Source organism: Pelodiscus sinensis, chromosome 9 (genome assembly GCF_049634645.1).
Source record: "Pelodiscus sinensis isolate JC-2024 chromosome 9, ASM4963464v1, whole genome shotgun sequence".
NCBI lineage: Eukaryota > Metazoa > Chordata > Testudines > Trionychidae > Pelodiscus > Pelodiscus sinensis.
The window spans coordinates 29,795,828-29,819,209 of NC_134719.1; the positions used below are offsets into that span (position 1 = coordinate 29,795,828).

General features: G+C 43.9%; 1 protein-coding gene across 6 annotated transcripts in view; it reads right to left on the reverse strand.

The window, feature by feature from the left end:
- Positions 1–23,382, reverse strand: part of SSX2IP (SSX family member 2 interacting protein) — a 62,123-nt gene that overhangs the window by 3,737 nt on the left and 35,004 nt on the right. For 4 of the 6 annotated variants that reach the window (XM_075936361.1, XM_075936362.1, XM_075936363.1 and 1 more), the window contains 3 exons: positions 12,105–12,255; positions 8,885–9,021; positions 3,950–4,123 (listed from right to left, as the gene is read on the reverse strand). In XM_075936361.1, the coding sequence (XP_075792476.1) occupies positions 3,950–4,123; positions 8,885–9,021; positions 12,105–12,255 (462 nt within the window). The remainder of the gene's footprint in view (positions 1–3,949; positions 4,124–8,884; positions 9,022–12,104; positions 12,256–23,382) is intronic. The other 2 variants (XM_075936365.1, XM_075936364.1) reach the window with 2 other exon arrangements.

Consider the following 23,382-nt stretch of genomic DNA (forward strand, 5'->3'; position numbering starts at 1 on the left):
GATGTCTGTCTCTGAGTCAGTTTGTTCAAGAACTCTTCCTAAATGGATGCTTCAGGGGGTAGCCAAGTTAGTCTGTACAGAAAAAAACATCAAATGGTCTGGTTGCACTTTATAGACTAAAAAAACCATGTAGATGTATCATGAGCTTTCGTGGGCACAGCGCATTTCTTCAGATGGCCGGTCATCTGAAGAAGTGAGCTGTGCCCATGAAAGCAAATGATACCATCTGCCTAAATGGTAAGAGCAAGGGCCACCACATTTGGTCTGTAGCTTCCTCTTATCCTACCTTAAAGAAAGGTCAGGGTTTGATTGTGCCAGGAAAATTGGATGGGCCTCAAATTGGATTGTTTTCCGTAAGACGGAAAGGGAGGGAGCTGAGCAGAGGGACACTAAACTCATAGCCACCACTGGGGGCCAAGAGAGCAGGGGAGAGGTATACCACAGAGTAACCACTGGGAGCAGGCACACCACCACGGGAGTGGCCAGCTGCAGCTCGCCATCTTTTCTGCCATCAGCCCAATTAAATATCCTCCTACCCCAAACCTGTAGCCTCCAGCCCCTGGCCCCAATGCCGGACTGGGAAGAGGGAAGGAAAAGCCCCAATAGCCCCACCGCTGTGTACCCCCCCACCCTGGGAGCACCACCGTGGCCAGGCAGCGCAGTACATCCCAGGCCCCAGCCCGCTCTCCCCAGACTGCCAGCCTGGGAAGCACCAATGGAATTCCTGCGTGGCCCCCCTCCTGCTCCGGGCTGGATCCAGGCAATGCTGGGTAAGTCTTCTGGCATACTCAAAAAGCAGGCAATTTAACAGACCTACAACTGAGACAGCCCTGAAAGGATCAACTGGCATGTGTGTTTGCAAACTGCATCCCACTGTTTGGCTCATAAAGATGGGGTGAGGAAGACCAAGGACAGGGTAGGCCCACTGCTTAGTGAGGAGGGAGAAGCAGTAACAGGAAACTTGGAAATGGCGGAGATGCTCAATGACTTCTTTGTTTCGGTCTTCACCGAGAAGTCTGGAGGTGTGCCTAACGCAGTGAATACAAGCAGAGAGAGGGTAAGTTTAGAAGATAAGATACACAAAGAACAAGTTACAAATCACTTAGGAAAGTTAGATGTCAGCAAGTCACCAGGTCCTGATGAAATGCACCCCAGGATAGAGGAGGTATCTAAGCCTTTAGCTATGATCATTGAAAAATCATGGAAGACAGGGGAGATTCCAGAAGACTGGAAAAGGGCAAATATTGTGCCCATCTATAAAAAGGGGAATAAGAACAACCCAGGAAACTACAGACGGGTCAGTTTAACGTCTGTCCCAGGGAAGATAATGGAGCAGGTAATTAAGGAAATCATATGCAAACACTTGGAAGGTAATAAAGTGATAGGGAATAGCCAGCATGGGTTTGTGAAGAACAAGTCATGCCAAACTAATCGGATAGCTTTCTTTGATAGGATAACGAGCCTTGTGGATAAGGGAGAAGTGGTGGATGTCATATACCTAGACTTTAGTAAGGCATTTGATACGGTCTCGCATGATATTCTTATTGATAAACTAGGCAAATATAACTTAGATAGGGCCACGATAAGGTGAGTGCATAATTGGCTGGATAACCGTAGTCAGAGAGTTGTTGTTAACAGTGCTAAATCCTGCTGGAAAGGGATAACAAGTGGAGTTCCGCAAGGGTCTGTTTTGGGACCCGTACTGTTCAATATCTTCATCAATGATGTAGATATTGGGATAGAGAGTACGCTTATTAAGTTTGCAGGTGATACCAAACTGGGTGGGGTTGCAACTTCTTTGGAGGATAGGGACATAATTCAAAATGACCTTAGCAAGTTAGAGAAATGGTCAGAGGTAAACAGGAAGAAGTTTAATAAAGAGAAATGCAAAGTGCTCCACTTAGGAAGGAACAACCAGTGCCATACATACAAGATGGGAAGCGACTGTCTAGGAAGGAGCATGGCGGAAAGGGATCTAGGGGTCATAGTGGACCACAAGTTGAATATGAGTCAACAGTGTGATGCTGTTGCAAAAAAAGCAAATATGGTTCTAGGTTGTATCAACAGGTGTGTTGTAAGCAAAACTCGTGAAGTCATTCTGCTGCTCTACTCTACACTAGTTAGGCCTCAGCTGGTATACTGTGTCCAGGTCTGGGCGCCACATTTCAAGAAAGATGTGGAGAAATTGGAAAGGGTACAGAGAAGAGCGACAAGAATGATTAAAGGTCTAGAGAACATGACCTATGAAGCCAGGCTTCATGAACTGGGCTTGTTTAGTTTGGAAAAAAGAAGATTAAGGGGGGACATGATAGCGGTTTTCAAATATCTAAAAGGGTGTCACAAGGAGGAAGGAGAAAATTTGTTCCTCTTGGTTTCTGAGGACAGGACAAGGAGTAATGGGCTTAAAGTGCAGCAAGGGAGGTTTAGATTGGACATTAGGAAAAAATTCCTAACTGACAGGGTGGTCAAATATTGGAATAAATTGCCAAGGGAGGTGGTGAAATCTCCCTCTCTGGAGATATTTAAGAACAGGTTAGATAGACATCTGTCAGGGATGGTGTAGACGGAGCTTGGTCCTGCCTTGAGGGTGGGGGGCTGGACTCGATGACCTCTCGAGGTCCCTTCCAGTCCTATAATTCTATGATTCTATGTGCTATGAAAGACCTTTCAAGTGCCTCTCACTTTACCTTAGAGCTTTTGGTCAGGAAATGATCAACCAGATGCTAAACCCACCTTCAATGCAGCTGCCAGACAAGGCTACTGCTTAGTGGTATAAAGATAAAATAAATAAATTGGTAAATAACGTAAACTAACTCCATATTCCCCCAGCAAGACGTGTTAAACACTTTACCTTCCACTACACATTGCATCTACCCACAACTCCAAGAGCCTTCTGGAAAGGGGAAAAAGAACTGGAAAGTAGTCCTAACTACTCTCACCTAAAACCGAGAGGGAAAAACAAAGGTTTCCCTTTCACACAACTGTAAGCAGGAAAGGGGAGAAGTAATGTCAATTGCAGGCAGTTCTAAAAAATCCAGACAACAGCAGGATGGGGAAGAGACAGCTCTTGTACCTCTTAAGAGGTCAGACAAACAGGCAGTACCCATGGGAGAGCAAGCAAGCAAATGTCCCCTTTGTTCAAAACTTCCTTCTCCCACATTCAAAAGAAACATAACAAACCCTAACTATCAAGGGCTGCTGCAAATTTTTCAAAAACATCTACCTAGATCACAGTACAAGTATTAGAGAAGCAGTAACAAACTGATACATAGGCAATTACATTTCTGCTGCAATCTGGACAACAGGTTTAGCTATATCTGGTTAAACTTAGCAATAGTCCTCAAAAACAGATTAAGGGTACATCCTATATTCACTCACAATCTTATTACAATTATTTTTCTAAGTAAAGAGAAATGTGGTGCATTTTCTAAATAAAGACTTACTTGAACTGAAAGATACTGATAGAGTATGAATCAGTACTACGTATGTAAGTATAGATAAAGTATAAAGCCAAAATGTTAAATAATAATAATAAATAAATCTTAAAGGTGGGCTACTGTCTCTATTTATATACCTAAATAAGTGAACTTATTTTCAAAAATACATGTGCAGATATTTGAAAGTCTTGACTTAGATCATTTTCCTTTTATATCTCACGTCAAACAATTGTATTTGCCTGTGTGTGCGCAAAAAGAAGAATTCTCATATGACCAAACAGAGGGGCCATCATATTGTTATTAGTCCTGCATCACATGGCTTTCAAGACAGAGGCAGAGGAGTGACTAGAGAGGCCTTCTGATAGAAAGATAATAGCAAAGGCATAGCAATACATCCAAATGAATACTTTCAACATTGGCTAGGTTTTTCCCCGCTTACTAAGATTACAAGACTCACTAATCTTAAGTATTAAAGATCAAAGGCCTATAAAGATACTCTCCCTTTTGAATACCTCAAGTCCTAATCTAATAGCAGCTTCTGTAAAACTTCTTCGCTCTCTCTCAAAGTTCTTTTTTTGTTCTCTAAATAGTTTCCATTCTTCCTGGAGACGCTCTCTTTCTTCCAACAAATAACAATCCTGTAGTAACACAGAGGTATCATCATCACATGGAGACATAAGCTGCTGCTGCAGATATAAGGAACAAAAAAGTCAGAAATGTTATTTGAAAATAACTATTCAGACTTAAAAATAGGGCTCTCAAGCTATTAATTTTTAAATTGAAATTAATCATGCAATTAAAAAAATCATAATTAATCATGCAATTGTGCTATTTATTTACGTGCATACTATTTATTTAAATATTTTGGATGTTTTCTACATATTCTCAAAGATATTGATTTCTATTACAACACGAAATACAAAATGTAAGATGCTCACTTTATTTTTATTACAAATACTGCATTGTAAAAAAACAGAAAATTGTATTTTTCAATTCCCCCATTACAAGTACTGTAATGCAATCTTCTTATCATGAAAGTTGAACTTACAAATGTAGAAATATATACAAAAAACTGTACTGAAAAATAAAACAACGTAAAGTACAGCTTTAGAGGCTGCAAGTCCACTGAGTCCTATTTCTTGTTCAGCCAATCACTCAAACTAGGGCTGCGAAGGACTAGTCGACTATCTGATAAGCAAATGCTTATGAGATAATTGACAGGATAGTCGATTAGTTGGGCCCTGTAATCCATTGGGGGCTCGAGGAGGGGTTCCTCCCTTTTCGGGTCAGTGGGCAGCCACTCCCCCGAAGTCCATGGAGCCCCTTTTCGTACTGGGCCTCAGGCCAATAGTCAGTTCAGTTCAATATCGTGATCAAACCTGAGTTCAGGGCAGAGCAGCAAGAAAGCAAACAGTTTATGGCCCAGCCCTAGAGCAGGGCAGGACGGCAGGCAAACAGTTATAATAGTAGTTCAGTAGCCCAGGCCTTATTTTAGTCAGGGCAGCAAACAATATAGTCAGTAGAGAGCCCTGGCCCTGGGTCACAACAGGGCAGCAAGCAAACACAGTTCAGGGAGCCCTGGCCCTAGGTCAGGGTGGGGCAGCAAACAGAACAGTCCTAACCAGGTAAGCGCTAGCAAATAGTTTGTCTCCTTGTTCAGGAAGGATTCAGGCAACTTGCCTGTGGTGGCAGAGAGGGGGAGACTGCCACCCGGTAGATGAGTGGCAGGGAGAGGAGGGGGCGGGTGACGCAGGCCCTCCCACTTCACTGTGTCCCAGCCCAGGGCCCTAACAGCAGCAGAGCAGTCTGCTGCTGGGTCAGCGGGGATCCGCACTGCTACATGCTGACCACTGCTGAACCCCCCATTAAACTGGGGCCAACTCTCCCTGAGCCACTTCCATCTCCTCCTCCGGGGGTACCTGGGTCTCCGTCAGGCAGTTGGGAGTTTGTTAGCCCTGGCAGATCCACTGATCACAGCCACTTTTCAGTTCCTAGTAGGCGTGAGGGTCCAGGCAAGTTCTCGGCCTCTGGTAGGTGCAGGGATCCAGGCGAGTCCTTGGTCTCTGGTAGCTGCGGGGGTCCAGGCAAGTTCTCTGCCCCTGGTAGGTGCAGGAGCACCTGGCAGCCGTTGGTCTCAGCTGCTGGCTGGGCTCTCATTGCCCTCCTGGGCAGGCCTTTTATCATCCTGGCCTTGCCTCCTGACTTCTGGTTATGTGAGAGGGTGGGGCCAGGCTCTGCCCCAAAGGGCTTTCAGAGGGGTTCCTCCCCGTCCAGGTAAGTGGGCAGCCACTCAGTCCTACTTTAGGCCCCCTTCCCCTTACTGCCTCTATCAGATAGAGGCAGCAAGGGGAGGAGGAGAGGGGAGTACTTCAAAGCAGCAGCACCAGATGGAGCCCAGGATCAGCTGGGGACCCCCAACTCCGCGTGGCACTGCCACTTTGAAATGCCGCAAGGAGCCTGACACCGGGCTCCTGGCAGCATTTCAAAGTTGTAGCACTGCTTGGAGCCCGAGATCAACTGGGGAGTCCCCAGCTGACCCCAGGCTCCACATGGTGCTGCTGCGCTTTGAATGCCACAGGGATCCCAGCATCAGGCTCCTTCTGGCATTTCAAAGTGGTAGTGCCATGGCATTTCAAAGAATTTCCCCAACTGACCATGGGCTTCAGCGCTTTTGCCTTTGAAGTATAGCCCTAGAGTTGTTGCCACACTTAAAAGGCGGAGGCACTCTTTTGACTAATCAAATAGTTGATGCAAAAATACATCGACTATTCGATTAATTAATTACCCAACACTGAACACACTTAACTCAAACAAGTTTGTTTACATTTGCAGGTGATAAAGCTGACTATTTTTTGTTCACAATGTCTCCTGAAAAGCCAACACTGAAAGATATTTACATGCCAGATGCTCTAAAGCTTCATATGCTCCTTCATACTTCAAGTACCATTTCAGAGGACATGTGCCCATGCTGATGATGGGGGTTCTGCTCAATAATGATCCAAAACATTGCAGACCAAGGCATTTTCATTTTTATTATCTAAGTCGGATATCACCAACACACGATTAATTTTCTTTTTTGATCAGTCAGGTACTGTAGTTTCCATACTGGAGTCTTGCTCTTTTTAGACATCTAAAAGCATGTCCCACTCACCTCCTCCCTCTCAGATTTTGAAGGCACTTCAGATTCTTAAACCTTGGGCCAAGTGCTGTATCTTTCTTTAGAGATTTCACATTGGTACCTTCTTGCATTGTCAAATCTGCAGTGAAAATATTCTTAAAATGAAGAATATGTGCTGGATCATCATCAGAGACTGCTCTAACATGAAATATATGGCAGAATGTGGGTAAAACACAGTAGGAGGCATACAATTCCCCCCCAAGGAGTTCAGTAACAAATTTAATAACTTTTTTTTTAACAAGCATCATCAGCTTGAAACCATGTCTTCTGGAATGGTGGCTGAAACATGAAGGGGCATACAAATGTTCAGCATATCTGGTACATAAATACCTTGCAATGCCAGGTAGTATTATCTCCATAAAATGTAAACAAACTTGTTTATCTTAACAGTTGGCTGAACAAGAAGTAGAACTGAGTCAACTTGGAGGATCTAAAGTTTTACAGTATTTTGTTTTTGAATGCAATTATGTCATTTAAAAAAAAATCTACATTTGTAAGTTGCACTTTGATTAAAAAAAATTGCACTACATTACTCGTATAATTATTTTTACTTACTTTTTAACAGTGTAAATATTTGTATTAAAAAATAATCACAAAGTGAGCACTGTACACTTTGTATTCTATGCTGTAATTAAAGTCAATACATTCAAGTACAGAAAAACATCCGAAAAATCTACTATATATTTGAGAGAGTTTGTCTAGGTGTTTATTCAAGAACTCCTCCTAAACAATAAGAGCTAGGACCACGAAATTAGGTATACAGCTGCTTCTTATCATAACTTAAAGCAACATACGGGTTTGGTTGTGCCAGGAACATGGGATATCCCTGGAATGGGGACTGCATTTCATAAAACCATACAGAAAAGTGACAATCACCAGGCAGGTGAAAGGGTCTGACAGAGTGCACTGACCCATTGGGAACTGTGCCAGCTCTGAGCCTCCCACCAGCCCAGGCTGAACCGTTTTTTCCCCTCCCAATTTGCACAGGAACATTGCTGGTTGTTCCCCTTCATCAGAAAGCAAAAGGCAAGTGCGCAGTTTGCTGCATTCCTCACTCTGGCTGTGTCTATGCAGGAGGCAGACTAACCTAGACCTGCCCCAGCCAGGGAATATACACCCCTCCTCTGGATGTGCCCATGAGAGCTGCAGTGGCCATGGACAGCCACTTTCTACTTGGCCCCAAGCTGCTGTGGTAGTCCTCTTTCCTCAGCTTGCATACTGAACTCCTCATCCCTAGCCCTACTCCCAGAGCAATGATTCAAATGAAGCACATACATTTTTATTTTATTTATTTTCCAAAAAACAAAAATTAATTGAGTTCAGGACCTAAGTAATGCCATGTAAATCTTCTAGTATTGAATACATTTCAGTCGGGATTCTAGTGCTTAACAGTGCCATTAAAATGGTGATTAATGTTTTTGATCACAATTTTTTGGCATGACTAGCATGAGTTAACTGCAATTATTTGACAGCCCTACTTAAAATGTGTTTCTACAAGTTTAAGTTTAGATGCCAGTAAAATATATTACACGGAAGATAATTAGGCTTGTCATAAATGAGATGCTGGTGCAAGCAATTACGAAATGTGGAAGGAAAAATTGCAGAAGGCAAACGAAGTTTAGCATCCTCTTCCAAAAGCTGAGGAAAGAAGAGGAGATAAGCTTTCTAAACAGTTTGCTAGATTTTGTTTGCCTGCTGTTTCTCCTTCTATATGTACTAACTTCACAACAAAATACTATTTGCCAAGCTGAGAATCACATCTCATCTCCTCCACCTCTGCTCTAGTCTCTAATGTTATCAAAAACAGGAACCACCAAATAAAAGGATAGTGGTAGAAATGTAGCCGTGTTAGTCTGGTGCAGCTGAAATAAAAAACAGGACCATGTAGCACTTTAAAAACCTAACAAGATGGTTTAATAGGTGATGAGCTTTCGTGGGCCAGACCCACTTCCTCAGATCAAATAGTGGAAGAAAATTGTCACAACCATATATACCAAAGGATACAATTAAGGTTCATTTTTTTAATTGTATCCTTTGGTATATATGGTTGTGACTATTTTCTTCCACTATTTGATCTGAGGAAGTGGGTCTGGCCCACGAAAGCTCATCACCTATTAAACCATCTTGTTAGTCTTTAAAGTGCTACACGGTCCTGTTTTTTGTTTCAAATAAAAGGAGGCATTGTTAGAATGATGCTTCAATTTATTTCCAAAAAAAGGGAGGAAAATAAGAAAACATAGTTTAAAAAAAAAAATCAAAAGATTCCAACCTGTAACAACTGTTGCTGAGTTTTGATCATTTCTCTGCATTGCTGGATTTCTAATTCTAGCTTTTCAGTTTCCAGTTCATGGTCCTCTCTTGAAATTACATCATTGTCATTCAAAGCCTCTGAATGTGCACGTGACACTAAAATCAACACAAAAAATAAGTTCTCTCTTGTGAAAGAGGCAGCCACTGATAATGTCTTTCAAGAAAGAGGGTAATTTAATATATTTTGTTTAAACAAGTGATTTAATATGTATCTGTCCAACCTTGGATATGTCTGTATAACCATAGGAAATTCTGGATAAGTTCTAGCAGAAATATACAATACAAGATCTGTAAACCATCAACTAGATACAAAATAAAATTCAGTGGATCATTTTATAACGGGGAAAGCATGCCAATGAATTACACCTTACCTATTTTACAATTTCTGTGCTTAAAGATGGTCTCTCTGGACCCCAATTTGAAAGACAAGTAGCATGCTTTGAAGGCCAACAGTCAAATACATATAGTAAGAGTGAGGGAAAAGCCCATTTAAAATAAAACAAACTCCACATGGTATGGGGAAAATAAAGAAAATACTTTTAGTATAAATCTGGTCACTGAGCTATCTGAAGATGTTTTAAGAAATCAACACTCAGATATGTCAACAAGAACAAAATAAACAGAGAACTTTTTCCTTATTGAACATCTTAGCTTTTGAATGATCCTACCCACTCCTGATATGAAGAGGTCACCATTTCTCCTGTATAGATAAACATGCATCTAGATCTGTTATTCTCACTGGAACAGTGTGTCCCCTTTTTAGGCTAGGTATTAAGAGAAGCCTTAGATTCTGGTGTCTGCCTTAAAATGATCATAAGCAGACTCCCCAATGCCTACTAACAAAGTCTCTCCAAAATACCTTCTGCAGCTTACATTCCACTTTTCCATAGAAACAGCAGGTAACCATCAGAACTTTCTATGGCACCTGCCTTCTCAACTTCAGGGAGTGTATGGTAGCTCAACTTCAGGGAGTGTATGGTAGCTCACAACATGCCTCTTTAATAAGTATTCAGTTATTTTAACCACAATAAAGCATATAAGTGCTCTACACCATAAAATGATTAGTATGTCAGGTGAGTGACCGCAAAAGTTAGACACATACAACGCTCATACATTTAGTACTGCAGTAGCAACATTATGGCCAAGGAAGGTCAGGTCCTTTGCATACAAGGATGCAAGACCCAGGTAGGAGGGGGGAAATGTTCCTGTAACTTATCCCAAAAATTATTATTAGAGGTAGGTAAGTGGAAAGGTCAAAAATATTACTTAAATATAAAGTGATCCAATTGTTAAGCATTTGTATTATGTCATGCTTGGAGCAGAGTCTCAAAGCAAGGAAATAATGCTCAGTCTACAGCATTCCAAAGCAAGAAAAAAATACTAAAGTGACTCAACCTGAAAGATTCAAGGTTTTAGACCTTTTCAAGGCAAAAGTGACATTTTAATTGAAAATCATTTGTCTTTTTTTCTCTGTGGCTCAAACCGAATCCCCAACTATCATTCAAAGGAAAATCCAATTTCTAAACATCATATGAAAAAAAAAAGTAAGACATTTATAATGAATCAGGTAAATTGGAGAAACCTTTTAACTGAAATAGTTATCCAGTACTTCCGAACAGGAATGTAAACAAGTAATCGAATAGTTGACTACTCAAATTTCCCCCCTCGCTGCCTCTATACCAGAGGCAGCAAGAAGGGGGAGCAGGAGCTGGTGCTGGGAGAAAAGGGGGGGAGAGGAGCCAGCTTAAAAACATGCATCTTAGCAGTTTTTAATCCTAGATAGCAGCTAGAAATTAAGAGAAACAAGCATTATGCCACCAATCACTTCTACCTAGAAAGCCACATGAAGCCAAAAAATATTGAAAATGATTTAGATACGTTTTGTGCTCATTTCAAGTTCATCCATTTTCACTACACAGATAACTCCACTAGCCAGGATGGCAGACAACAAAAGTAAAATTTAACACAGGCCAACTTTCTGCTGAGACCAACAAGAGATATCTTTCTTCAACAAATGATAAGTTGTGTGATGGACAGGAGTAGTGCTGGCCAGCACTCAGTGACTAAGGGGTTAAACTCATGTAGCTAACAAGGGTGTTGGCAGGGGGCCAGAAAAAACAAACAATGGGGGGATACAGTGCTGAAATTTTAATTGTCTATAGATACTTGGTCTGCTCTTCTTTTGTGGCGATTTCTAAGAAAAGGGCTAGAGAGAGCAGATGCAGGGTTCAGAACTCCCACGGACATCGGAGTGCACTGGACCTTGAAGTACAGATCAGGGTGTACTGTGAGTAAAGGGAACAGTGTATCTAGCCTCAATCAGAGTATTTTTCTTTATTTTGGTTGCTTGCTTTAAACTTCTGTGTGAATCCATGCCTTCCCTCCCCCATTCATTATCTAAAAGTTGTTCCCAGAGATTCTCTCTGTATTTTAATTTGTTTTACTTAGTTGCTCTGTACACCTAGAAACCAAGTATACTTTATCAAGTATATCTTTTGTTTGTTAATAAAAATCACTTTTTTAAAGGTGATGATTTGATTCTTGAGTCCTGGAAAGAAACAGGGTGTCTGTCTGCGTATTTGCATGCCTAAGACTGGGCAGTCAAGCTTATTTCTCTCTCCTTTTTTTTTCCAAGCTCTTATGGGCCAAAAGAGCTTGGGAAACCCCTGGGGAAGGAATTCAAGTGTTCCCTCCTGGTTTTGGGTGCAATCACTTGATGGTGGCAGCTTTTTTTTGTTGTTTTTTCCTCATGGCCAGTGCATCTGTGACTCTGGGGAGTTTTTTCATAAGCATAGCCTATTGAGGCAAGGTATTTTAGGTCTTCGCGGGCCCCCACCTTCCGCACTCAAGAGTACCAGAGTGGGAAACAGCCCTGACAACTTGATATAGGGAGTGATAAGTATCTTAAATTTGGAGGGTGGGGTAGCATTCAAGTGCTCCCTCAGTCAGGAATAATTGTGCTGCACCATAAGACTATCTCAGCCCTTTTGCGTTTCTATTATGTTGCATGGCATTTGAGGCAATCTACAGTGTTGTTTTTTAAACATTCACTTAAAAACTCTCTTTCTAGCTGGGTATTGTTATATCAAATAGATCAGAGTATAACAATAACAGTGTGGAAATGGAATTACCACAAAACATCACGATTATGCAGATTACACATTAATTATGACGTTCACCTTGGTTATCCAGTTTTTCAACATGATTTTTCAACATTCTCCACTGTTTTCTTATGCTGTTGGTAAGCTGCTCTCGTACAGTTTCACAAGAAAGTTCCCACATATTCTCTTTATTTAATTCCACAGCATCTTCTTCCATGTCTGATAGTACCTGTAAAAGCAAAAACAAGAGTCTGCTGAAAAATAGTCCTCTATTTTTCCATGGGTCCTATTAACTGTCTGAGGAAACAGGAAATTCTGAGAACTTCCATTTAAGTGCATTTGTCCAATTTGGACCTGCCAGGGAGAGTGTTCCCACTAAGAATTTGAGGCTTGCCCACTTCCTCAGCAGAGCCAAGAAAGTAGCTGCTCAGCTGCTTGGGAGGGCAGGGGGCAGGCACATAGCAGGCGGCTGCCCAGCCCCAGGAGCAGCAGGGCACCTACCATGCGGCCCAGGCCCTACCTTCAGCCCTTCTACAGGGCTGGAGCTGCGGGCTGCATGGCGGGTGGCAGCTGCTCTGGTGGACAGAGCAACGTGGAAGGTGGCTGTTCGAGAGGCCGGAGCCATGTGCTTTTGCAAGCAAAAAGTATGTAGCGTTATCATTGTATTCATGGATCATATGTTCATCAAAAAAACTAAGTAAAGGAGCAGTGGGTTTTTTATGGCTCGGTGATCTGGTATTCAACATTTGTCAGCATTTTAAAGAAATCTGGGTCTATTAATGTCACTAACACTCATCTGTTTAAGTGTGTCCGTCTGTGTTCGTTTTGCACTACCACTTTTCCCAAAGCAATTGCCATAGTCTTACCATGAGGACATACAATTCATTACTCAACCAAGAAAAAAAGTTAATTTGCCATCTGGCATCTGAGCCTTTAGGGTGAACCTGCTTCACATTTTCTAGCTTTCCTCTGCAACTGTGCTGACTACAAATACAAATTTTTAAAAAGGTGAAAGCAGACACTGATGCAAATTCTTATTTCCAGTGAGGCTTTAAGAAAAGTAATACAAGTTTTATAATACAAAAAAAAAAAAAAAAAAAAAAATCACAAAAAGGTGGCAAGACTGGAGATGGGGAAATGGACAACTCAGCCTGGGTCTCACCATATTAATTAAAAACTATGCTTTGCCAGGGGAGGTTGACAATTTTTTAAGGAAAACAGGGCCTTTGGCAAACAAACAAACTTTTCTATTAAAAATGTTTACTTTCCAAAAAAAAAAAAATTAAAAAAAAAAATTTTTTTTACAAGTAGGATTTCACTCCTCTGAAATTTTCAGCATTTTTTTTTACCAAGTCTACCTGTTATCCATGAACAGACTAGCGTGAAAATCTTTTGTATGTTACTTCCTGCTAATTTTCCCTTACCTCCATTTTTTAAAACTATAGGAGTGAGTTTTTGGCAGCATGGAATGTGATACAGTTCCTACAGATCATGAAGGAACATCCAAGAGGAAAGATAGCAGCACATATCACAGCAAAGATGTAGGAAACAATCATCAGAATCTCTCATATTATAATAGATCCACCATGCACCACGACCCCAGCTCCAACTCCAGTAACCACCATCTCTCCAGCCATTGCAAAGTACTATTAACAGTTAAATTGTGGCAGGTCAGGTTCTACCAGCTCTGAGAACAGCAGCAGTTGCTCTTTGCCAAGAAAACCATTCTGCCACCATTTATTAGCGATGTTCTGTGCTGTGTTGCTACACATCTAAGAAAAACAGCTTATTGTTCAAATTTTGCAAGTATATGGTGGCGGGGGGAGGGAGGGAAGTGAATCATTTTTATCTTATCTGCAACAGAAGGCATGATATAATACACTGGCACTTAGGGTCAGCCATAATCAGGGCTCAACAATCTATGTAATCTACTCGCCCATGGCGAGTACATTACAACCTGGAAGAGCTGGGTTCGGGCGATCTACGCATGCGCAGATCACTGGACAGCACTGCTGGCGAGCAGGGTTCGCCACGGTTCAGCGAGCTCTGGCCATAATAATGAGGCTTGGGTGAAAGTTGTGCTTTAACAGTTCTTTTTATTCTTTGTGACTAGGAAAGGGCTTTTTTAGTATTCTTTCTTCCATAAGATTTAAAATTATTTTATATAATATTTGTTAGTAACTGGTGGGTGCAACGGTGTAACGCATCCAAATAGGCACACATGACCTTAATACTGGTGCACAAGACAAAACTCTCTCCACTCATGGATAGAAAATCTTAGAGGGAAAACTGGCCAGGGAGTCTGGCCCTCTAAATCCATGGACTTTTTATATTACTTCCTAGCTGCCTGTGTCTGCCAATATGCAAAATGAACATCAACCAGCAAGATAACGATCACACAAGTACACATACCCCTTATGGAAGTAGAAATTTCAGGTTCTGAGGAGTCATGCTTCCAAATCTGCCTGACAGCTACCCTTGAAACACCTATTTAGGAGTCAGCAGTTCAATATGCAGCGTATAACATATTTTAAGAACATAGGGGTGGTGTTTGTATAATCTTTTATGTGGGTATTATTCATCTAGACACAAAGAGAAATATCTTATAGAGTGCAAGTAACTGGCCCTGCCTCCCCCTTATTCATAGCGCACCAGTGGGGGTAAGGCAAGATATATGAGAAGAAGCCGTAAAGTACAGGGAAAAATTCAGTGGAGCCAGAATTCCCTTGTCCCACTTCTTTTTTGCATCCCTAGGTTTGATACACCCAACATAAATTCTCTCTGCTTGGAAGCAGATAGAAAAGATTGGATTATAAATTAATTCAGACAGATAAAAGTTGACATTCAAAGATGGGAAATGTTACATAGATATTCAGGCCTGCCTGTAAAAGCGTATACTTTTAAGATTTTAGGTGTGTTCCTACCATTTTACTAGTCACAGGGATAGAAGAACAAAGGACCAATATCAGAGTCTATCTGTCTGTGGCCTTGTTCTTAAGCTAGGAAGATAGCTTTGTCTGGCAAGGACCCCACTCCCTGTGGGTACGTCTAGACTACATGCCTCTGGCAACAGAGGCGTGCAGATTAGACTACCTCATCCTAGGAGGCATGCCTGGGTGGTCGACAAATGCCTTTGATGTCGACCCCCGCGCTTCCAGACTACCACGCTGAGCTGACAAACAGCTGATCGGCTCAGCGCGGCAGCCATGTAAATTTAAATGAAGCGGCGATTATTTAAATCGCCGCTTCATTTTCCTATACTGGGTAGTCTAATCTACACGCCTCTGTTGCCAGAGGCATGTAGTCTAGACGTACCCTATATGTTGTTGCTTTGTCTCGGTCTCCTGTATAATTAATTGCTGGGTGTAGACCAATTAAAGTGATGGCATATTGGTTAGACAATTATGTTACAAATATGTTAGGATTGGCTAGTTTAATTTTAGTTGAATGACTGGTTATATAATGATAATATACCTGAAAATATTACTATATACTTTAGGGACAAACAGGAGGAGGGGATAACCAAAGGAAAAAAGGAAAGGAAACTGGATTTATGCTTGCTGGAAGCTAACCGCAATAAACATCAAATTGTTTGCATCTCTGGACTTCAGGTATTGCTGGTCTCTGTTCATGAGAAGACCAGAGAAGCGAGAGGGTGAAGGGATAAGCCTTCTGACAGAAAAAATTATTCATCTACATACGTGCATTATTTACTCAATGAATGAAATTTAGTGCTTCAGAAGGTTTTAGAAACTGCTTTGTCAACGAGAGAGAGAGAATAGAGAGAAGTTTAACATTCTATCTAATTCCATAAAGACACTTTTTCTTGATGTTCCTATGTGTACAGTGCCTAGCACAATGAAGGCCCAACCCTGACTGGGTTTCTGGTAATAAAATTATTAATATTTTTATTGTGACAAGTCTCAGGTAGGGATGTTAAATTTAGCTTAATCAACTAATCAACTAGTTGATGGAATTTCTATTGACTAGTTGATTAGTCAATAAGTGGGGGAGTCGCAACAGGGGTATCTTCCAGGACTGGGAGGCTCTTAATACATTTAAAAGGCTGGTGTGCAGTGGGGGAATCCAGCACTAGCCAAATCAGCTGATTCTCAGCTCACAATGGGTTCCCCGCACTACGCACCATCCTTTTAAATGTATTAAGAGCCTGATGGCTCTTAATACATTTAAAAAGCAGAGGCACAGCATCTGAGATTGGGCGCGAGCTAGGAATCATGTGATTCCCAGTTTGCACATGGTCCCTGCTATCCCTCTGCCTCCCCCGCTCTCCCCCCCCGGGGAGACGGTACTGGGGGGAACTGACTTTTAAGTGCCCATTCCCCCCAGCACCGACTCCTGCTCCCCCAGCTTGCTGCAACTGATAGAGGCAGCGTGTTGGGGGGGGGAGGGGGGTGCGAGTGACTAGTCAAGGGACTATTCGACTAGTTGCTTACATCCCTAGTCTCAGAGAGGTAGTAACATAGTAACATTAGTCTGTATTTGCAGAAATAACAAGGAATCCTGTGGCACCTTAAAGACTAACAGATTTATTTGGGCATAAGCTTTCATGGGTAAAAACCACTTCTGTCAGATGGATGGAGTGGAAATCACAGAAGCAGGCATATGTATTGCATATAAGAAAAAAGGGGGTTACTTATTAAGTGTAAGACCAGTGTTAAGTAGGTCAGTTCAATCAGGGTGGATGTGATTCACTCCCAGCAGCTGATGGGAAGGTATGAATACCAAGAAAGGGAAAATTGCCTTTGCAGTGGGAGAGCCCTTCTAAGTCCTTATTCAGTCCTAATTTGATTATGTTAAATTTGCAAATTAATTGCAGCTCTGCTGTTTCTCTTTGTAGCCTGGTTTTGAAGTTTTTTGTACTTTTAATTCTATTACTCAGTGACCAGGGAAATTAAAGTGTTCTCCTACTGGTTTATGCATGTTACACCTTTCTTAATGTGTGATTTGTGTACATTTATCCTTTGGTGCAGAGACTGTCTGGTTTGGCCAATATATATGACAGAGGGTCATTGCTGGAAAATGACGGCATATTTCACATTGTTACATGTATAGGTGGAAGAGCCCCTGATGGTGTAGCTGATGTGTTGAGTCCTGAGATGGTATCACTTGTACAGATATATGCAGGGCTCGACAAATGCACTCACCAGCGGCGAGTAGATTTTTTCCAGCTGGCGAGTGCAGGGGCGGACTGGCCTGGTGGGCCGTTGTGACGGGCTGGCGGAAGCCTGCACTACGGGTGGCGCGGCCCCATCCGATCCGCCGGCTGGCGGAGGAGCATAGCGCCACTGGGAAGGGGGAAGTTTGGCGATTCTTCCTACTGGACTGCCTGCGTGCAGCTCCGGTGTGAGGCGGTGGGGCGGGATGCCAGGATGCTGGCAGGACGCCAACGTGACCTGGCCCCGCTGATTTTAAAGGGCTGCAGAAGCTCGGCTCTGGCCGCGTGTCCCTGGGAGCTGGCTGCGGTGCATGGCACAGCCAGGGCCCACACTGCTGGTTCCAGTCCTGCCACAGCCCTAGCCCCCCCTTTGTCTCCGTGCCGCCCATTCCCCACACCTCCCCTGCACCCCAGATCCCCTGCTCTCCCTCTTCCCTGCAACCCTTTGGCTCTGTGCCACTCTTACACCCCACACCCTGCTCCCCCTGATCCCTGCCCCCCCAGCTCTGTGCTGCTCATTCCCTGCACTGCTCCTAAACCCCGATCCCTCTGCCCCTCCCATTCCCCACATCCCATTCCCCATGCCTCCACCATACCCTACTACCCCCGATCCCTGCATCCCTCTGGCTCTGTGCCTCCCGTTCCCCGCGCCACCCCCGTACCTCCCCAGCTCTGTGCTGTCCCTGCACCTTGCTCCCCCTGTGGGTCGGGAGTGAAGGGTGCTTGCCCATAGGGAGGGGCTGGACAGGGCAGGGAAAAGGCTGCTGTGACGCAGCAGCGAGTGAAAAGGGGAGTTCACTTGAAGCGCCTTTGCCTTTATGGAAAAAAAACGAATGAAAATGCTATTTGCTATTTATAGGGCTAAAATGGCAGAGCAAAAAAGAAAACAAAAAACCCATTGCAAGATGCAAACGTGTAAAAGACAACAACAAAGGGGGGGGGGGAATGTTTTGCTTGGTGCAGCAAAAAACCTAGAGCTGGCCCCGGGGGGGAGGGGGAAGGGTCTGGGCCCGGGGAGGGAAAAAACATGGGGAAGGAGCTTGTGCTGAGGGGAGGAGGTCAGGAGAAGAAGAAGAAGAAAGGGGAAGGCACCAAGGGACAGAGGTGCAGGAGACACAAATGCCAGGGGGCCAAGTGCAGACAATGAGGAAATGGGCAGGAGGGGAGGTGTCAGTGAGAGGGGGGGACAGGGTGATGCCGGGAGAGGAGAAGATAAGGGCACTGGAGGCTAGAGGGGGAGGGGGAAGTGCTGGGAGAAGGCTTGAAAGAAGGGGTGGGCATGAGGAAGGCAGGGATGAAGCAAGGCATCTGAGAGGGCACAGGGGCATGAGGGGAAAGGGGGCAGAGGGAGGTGAGGGGGTGGATATCAGGAAAAAAGAGAGCCAAGGGGGCAGGGGCAGTGAGGGAAGGGGGAGGCACCAGTAGGGTGCAGGTGCCAAGGGATTCTTGGGGTGAAGCAGAAGGGCAGACACCTGCAGGGCAGGTGTGTAGAGGGAGGTTTTAGGAGGGGGAGGAAGGGGGGTAGCTCACACGATCAGAGTGGGGCTACTGGAGGAGTGGGCACAGGGGGGAGATAAGGGCTGGTGGAGGGGGGAAGGTCTCAGGAAGGCTGAGGGCAGTGAGAAGGGCAGGAGTCAGGGCAGCAGAGGGTGAGGGGTTGGGGGGCAGCAGGCACCAGGGGAACTGATGGAGCAAGGGGAGGAGACATGGCAGCAAAGAGAAAAGGTAGAGGTCTATAAGGTATTTATTAATAACCTGGGTGATATTTATTAATAACTTATTAGTAATTACTGTTCTTATTCTTATTAGGAATTTATGCAATTAAAAAAACACTTTTTGTGGGGGAGGGTGGCAAGTCCCCTTTTTGTCTGGCGAGTAGGGTTTTCCATAATTTGTCGACCCCTGGATATATGAACAGAGTTGGTAACGGGGTTTGTTGCAGGGATGGGCTAATGGGTTCGTGTTTCTGTGGTATGGTTATAGCTGCAGGTGTTTGCTTCAAGGTAAAATGGATGCAAATCATTAATCAAAAAAATTTCAAAACCAGACTACAAAGAGTAATATCAAAGCTTCAATTCACTTGCAAATTTAACAATCAAATTAGAACTGAACAAGGACTTAGAAGAGTTCTCCCTCTACAAAGGCAATTTTCCCTCTCTTGGTATTCACATCTCTCCATCAACTAATGGGAGTGAGCCACATCTACCCTAACCAGTGGCAATAACCAATAAGCTGATGTCAGTTAAACTCTCACATGCCTAACATACATACATTGTGTGTGTGTGTGTGTGTGTGTGTGTGTGTGTGTGTGTGTGTGTGTGTGTGTGTGTGTGTGTGTGTGTGTGTGTGTGTGTGTGTGTGTGTGTGTGTGTGTGTGTGTGTGTGTGTGTGTGTGTGTGTGTGTGTATATATATATATCCCTCCCTCCCTCTGATTTTCACTCCATGCCCATGACTGTGTTTTCTACCCACAAAAGCTTATGGTTTTGATCCTAAAGTACATTTAAAAGATTCCTTTATTACTACACGTTTTCATGCCCACTTTTGCCACAACATCTACAAGCAACAAAACAATGTGACGGCCCTAAGTAAACAACAGAAGGGAATTACTAGCAGAACTGAAAACCATTCTATTTAGACACAAAAGTTTTGCGGATAGCGGCTACAAATCTTTAGCAGAAACACTGGCTCATCTAGCCTGTAGGATTTAGTGCCCATCCTACTGATCATCACTTTTTCTAGATACAGTACAGGTTGAATCTCCCTCATCCTGCATCCTCAGGACCTGACCTGTCCTGAACTAGAGGATTTGCCAGAGTAAGGGAGGTCCCTCCCAACGTAGTCCATGCTGCCTGCTGCCCCTAGCTAGGGTTCTAGCCCAGCCCTTCTGCTGACTGCCTGGCCATGGCTCCCCAGACTGGAGCTCTGCAGCTGCTGCTGCCAGCCACCCCACTACTGCCCAGCCACAGGGACCAGAACTCCCTGCTGCGCTGCCTGCCCAACCGTGCCCCTCCTCCCCAGCATGGGGCTCCCGCCTGAGTCGCCAGGCCCCCACTGTTGCTCCTGCCCCACAGTTTGACCTCCCTATACCTGGGCTATGTGGTCCAGGAACATTTATGGTCCTGCCAGACCATGGATGACGCTGGACCAAATGTAACAGACATTCCCAGTTAAGGGAGATACAACCTGTACATAATAGAAATAAGACTGTCCAATATAAGCACCATAACATGTTGTCCAGTCACATTTCCAATAATAAGAATATAGCTGTAGGGATATATTATCGACCACCTGACCAGGACAGTGATAGTGACATTGAAATGCTGAGGGAGATTAGAGAGGCTACCAAAATAAAAAACTCTACAATAATGGGGGATTTCAATCCCCATATTGACTAGGTACATGTCACCTCAAGAAGAGATGCAGAAATAAAATTTCTCAATAGCTTAAATGACTGCTTCTTGGAGCAGCTAGTACAGGAACCCACAAGGGGAGAGGCAATTCTTGATTTAGTCCTCAGTGGAGCGCAGGATCAGGTCCAGGAGATAACCGTTACAGGACCGCTTGGGAATAGCGACCATAATATAATAACATTTAACATTCTTGTGGTGGGAAGAACACCTCAGCAGTCCAGCACTGAGGCATTTAATTTCAAAAAGGGAAATTACACAAAAATGAGGAGGTTAGTTGAACAGAAATTAAAAGGCACAGTGACAAGAGCCAAATCCCTGCAAACTGCATGGAAACTTTTTAAAGACACCATAATAGAGGCCCAACTTAAATGTATACCCCTAATTAAAAAACATAGTAAGAGACCTAAAAGAGAGTCACCGTGGCTTAGCCACCATGTAAAAGAAGCAGTGAGGGACAAAAAGGCATCTTTCAAGAAATGGAAGTCCAATCCCAGTGAGATAAATAGAAAAGAACATAAACACTGTCAAATTAACTGTAATAAGAAAAGCAAAAAAAAGATTTTGAGGAACAGCTAGCCAAAAACTCAAAAAACAACAGCAAAATGTTTTTTAAGTACATTTTAAGCAGGAAGCCTGCTAAAAAACCAGTGGGTCCCCTAGACAATCAAGATACAAAAGGAGCAATTAAGGACAATAAAGCCATTGGGGAGAAGCTAAATGATTTCTTTGCATAAGTCTTCACGGCTGAGGATGTTGGGGAGATTCCCAAACCTGCACCGTCCTTTGTGGGAGACGAATTTGAGGAACTGTCCTGGATTGAAGTGTCATTAGAGGAGGTTTTGGAACAAACAGAAAAACTTAACGTGATCGAATCACCAGGACCAGATGGCATTCACCCAAGGGTTCGAAAAGAACTCAAATGGGAAACTGCAGAACTGTTAACTGTGGTTTGTAATCTATCCCTTAAATTGGCTTCCGTACCTACTGGAAGATAGCTAACGCGACACCAATATTTAAAAAGGGCTCTAGAGGTGATCCTGGCAATTACAGACCGGTAAGTCTCATGTCAGTACCAGGCAAATTAGTCAAAACAATAGTTAAGAATAAAATTGTTAGGCATGTAGAAGAACGGTTACTTACCTGTAACTGTTGTTCTTCGAGATGTGTTGCTCATATCCATTCAAAGTAGGTGTGCGTGCTGCGTGCACCACGTCTTCCGGAGCGTTTTCCCTAGCGGTACCCGTAGCGCCAGCAGGGCGCCCCCTGGAGTGGCGCCGCCATGGCAGGGCATAAGTACCACCCCTGCAGGCGCTGCCCCACCTCAGTTCCTTCTTGCCGGATACTCCAACGAAGGGGAGGTAGGGTGGGAGTCGAACGGACATGAGCAACACATCTCGAAGAACAACAGTTACAGGTAAGTAACCGTTCTTTTCTTCTTCGAGTGGTTGCTCATGTCCATTCGAAGTAGGTGACTACCAAGCTAACCCCAAGGAGGAGGGGTCGGAACAGTCATAGCACCAGAGTCATAAAGGAAGGTGAACAATAAACAGATTTATTTGAACAAATAAACAGTGACAAGTCACCAACCCAGAACAAAGACAACGAGATCTATATATTTACATCACAGATTCGAGGACTGCAGAGCCCACCCTTGCATCCTCCCTGGCCTGTTGAGGTAGTGCATAATGCGTTGTAAACGTGTGGAGGGAAGACCAGGTGGCTGCCCTGCAGATTTCTGTGATAGGTACCTGGGCACCGAAGGCTACCGAGGACGCCTGGGGTTTTACCAGCCAGTTGATAACACTCTGCTATACATTGCACCACTCATCTTGATAACCTTTGGGTAGAAACAGGTGAACCTTTTCCCTTTCCCCCAAATGTGACAAACAACTGTTGGGATTTACGGAAGGGCTGGGTTCGGTCGATATAAAAAACCAGCGCTCGCTTGGCATCCAGGGAGCGTAGAACACGCTCCTTCGGGGATGCGTGAGGTTTAGGGAAGAACACTGGTAAATAAATCTCCTGGGATAGGTGAAAAGGAGAAACCACCTTCAGGAGGAAGGTTGGATGAGGTTGTAGCCTCACATTATCACAAGAAAAAACAAGGTAGGGCGGCTCTATGGTCAGCGCCCTTAACTCTGATACTCTTCTAGCAGACGTAATGGCTACTATAAAAGCAACCTTCAATGAAAGGTGCTTCAGCGAACAGGTAGCCAAGGGTTCGAAGGGATGGGATATAAGCCTGTGAAGAACCAGGTTGAGGTTCCATTCAGGGTATGGAGCCCTCACCGAGGGATACAATTTCTCCAAACCCGTAAGAAACCTTTTAACCACCTGGTTAGAAAAAAAGAGAGGCTCCTGCCGTACCCACATGGAAGGCGGAGAGAGATGCCACGTGGACTTTAATAGACGAAAAAGACAAGCCAGAAGAACGAAGTTGAAAGAGATAGTCGAGAATAGCTGGAATAGGAGCAGAGGACGGCTGTAGTCCTCTCCGGGACGCCCAAGATGAGAAGCGCTGCCACTTGGCAGTGTACGACCGTCTAGTAGAGGGTTTCCTGCTGCTAAGGAGCACCATCTGTACCTGTCAGGAACATTCCCTTTTCGGTTGGTTCAACCACGGATAAACCAGGCCGTCAGGTGGAGAGACCGGAGATCCGGGTGAACCATTATTCCTCCGTCCCAAGGTTGGGTTAGCAACCCAACTGGAGGGAGTGCTACGGGGTCCCAGGCCAGCATGTCCACCAGGATGGGGAACCAGAACTGTC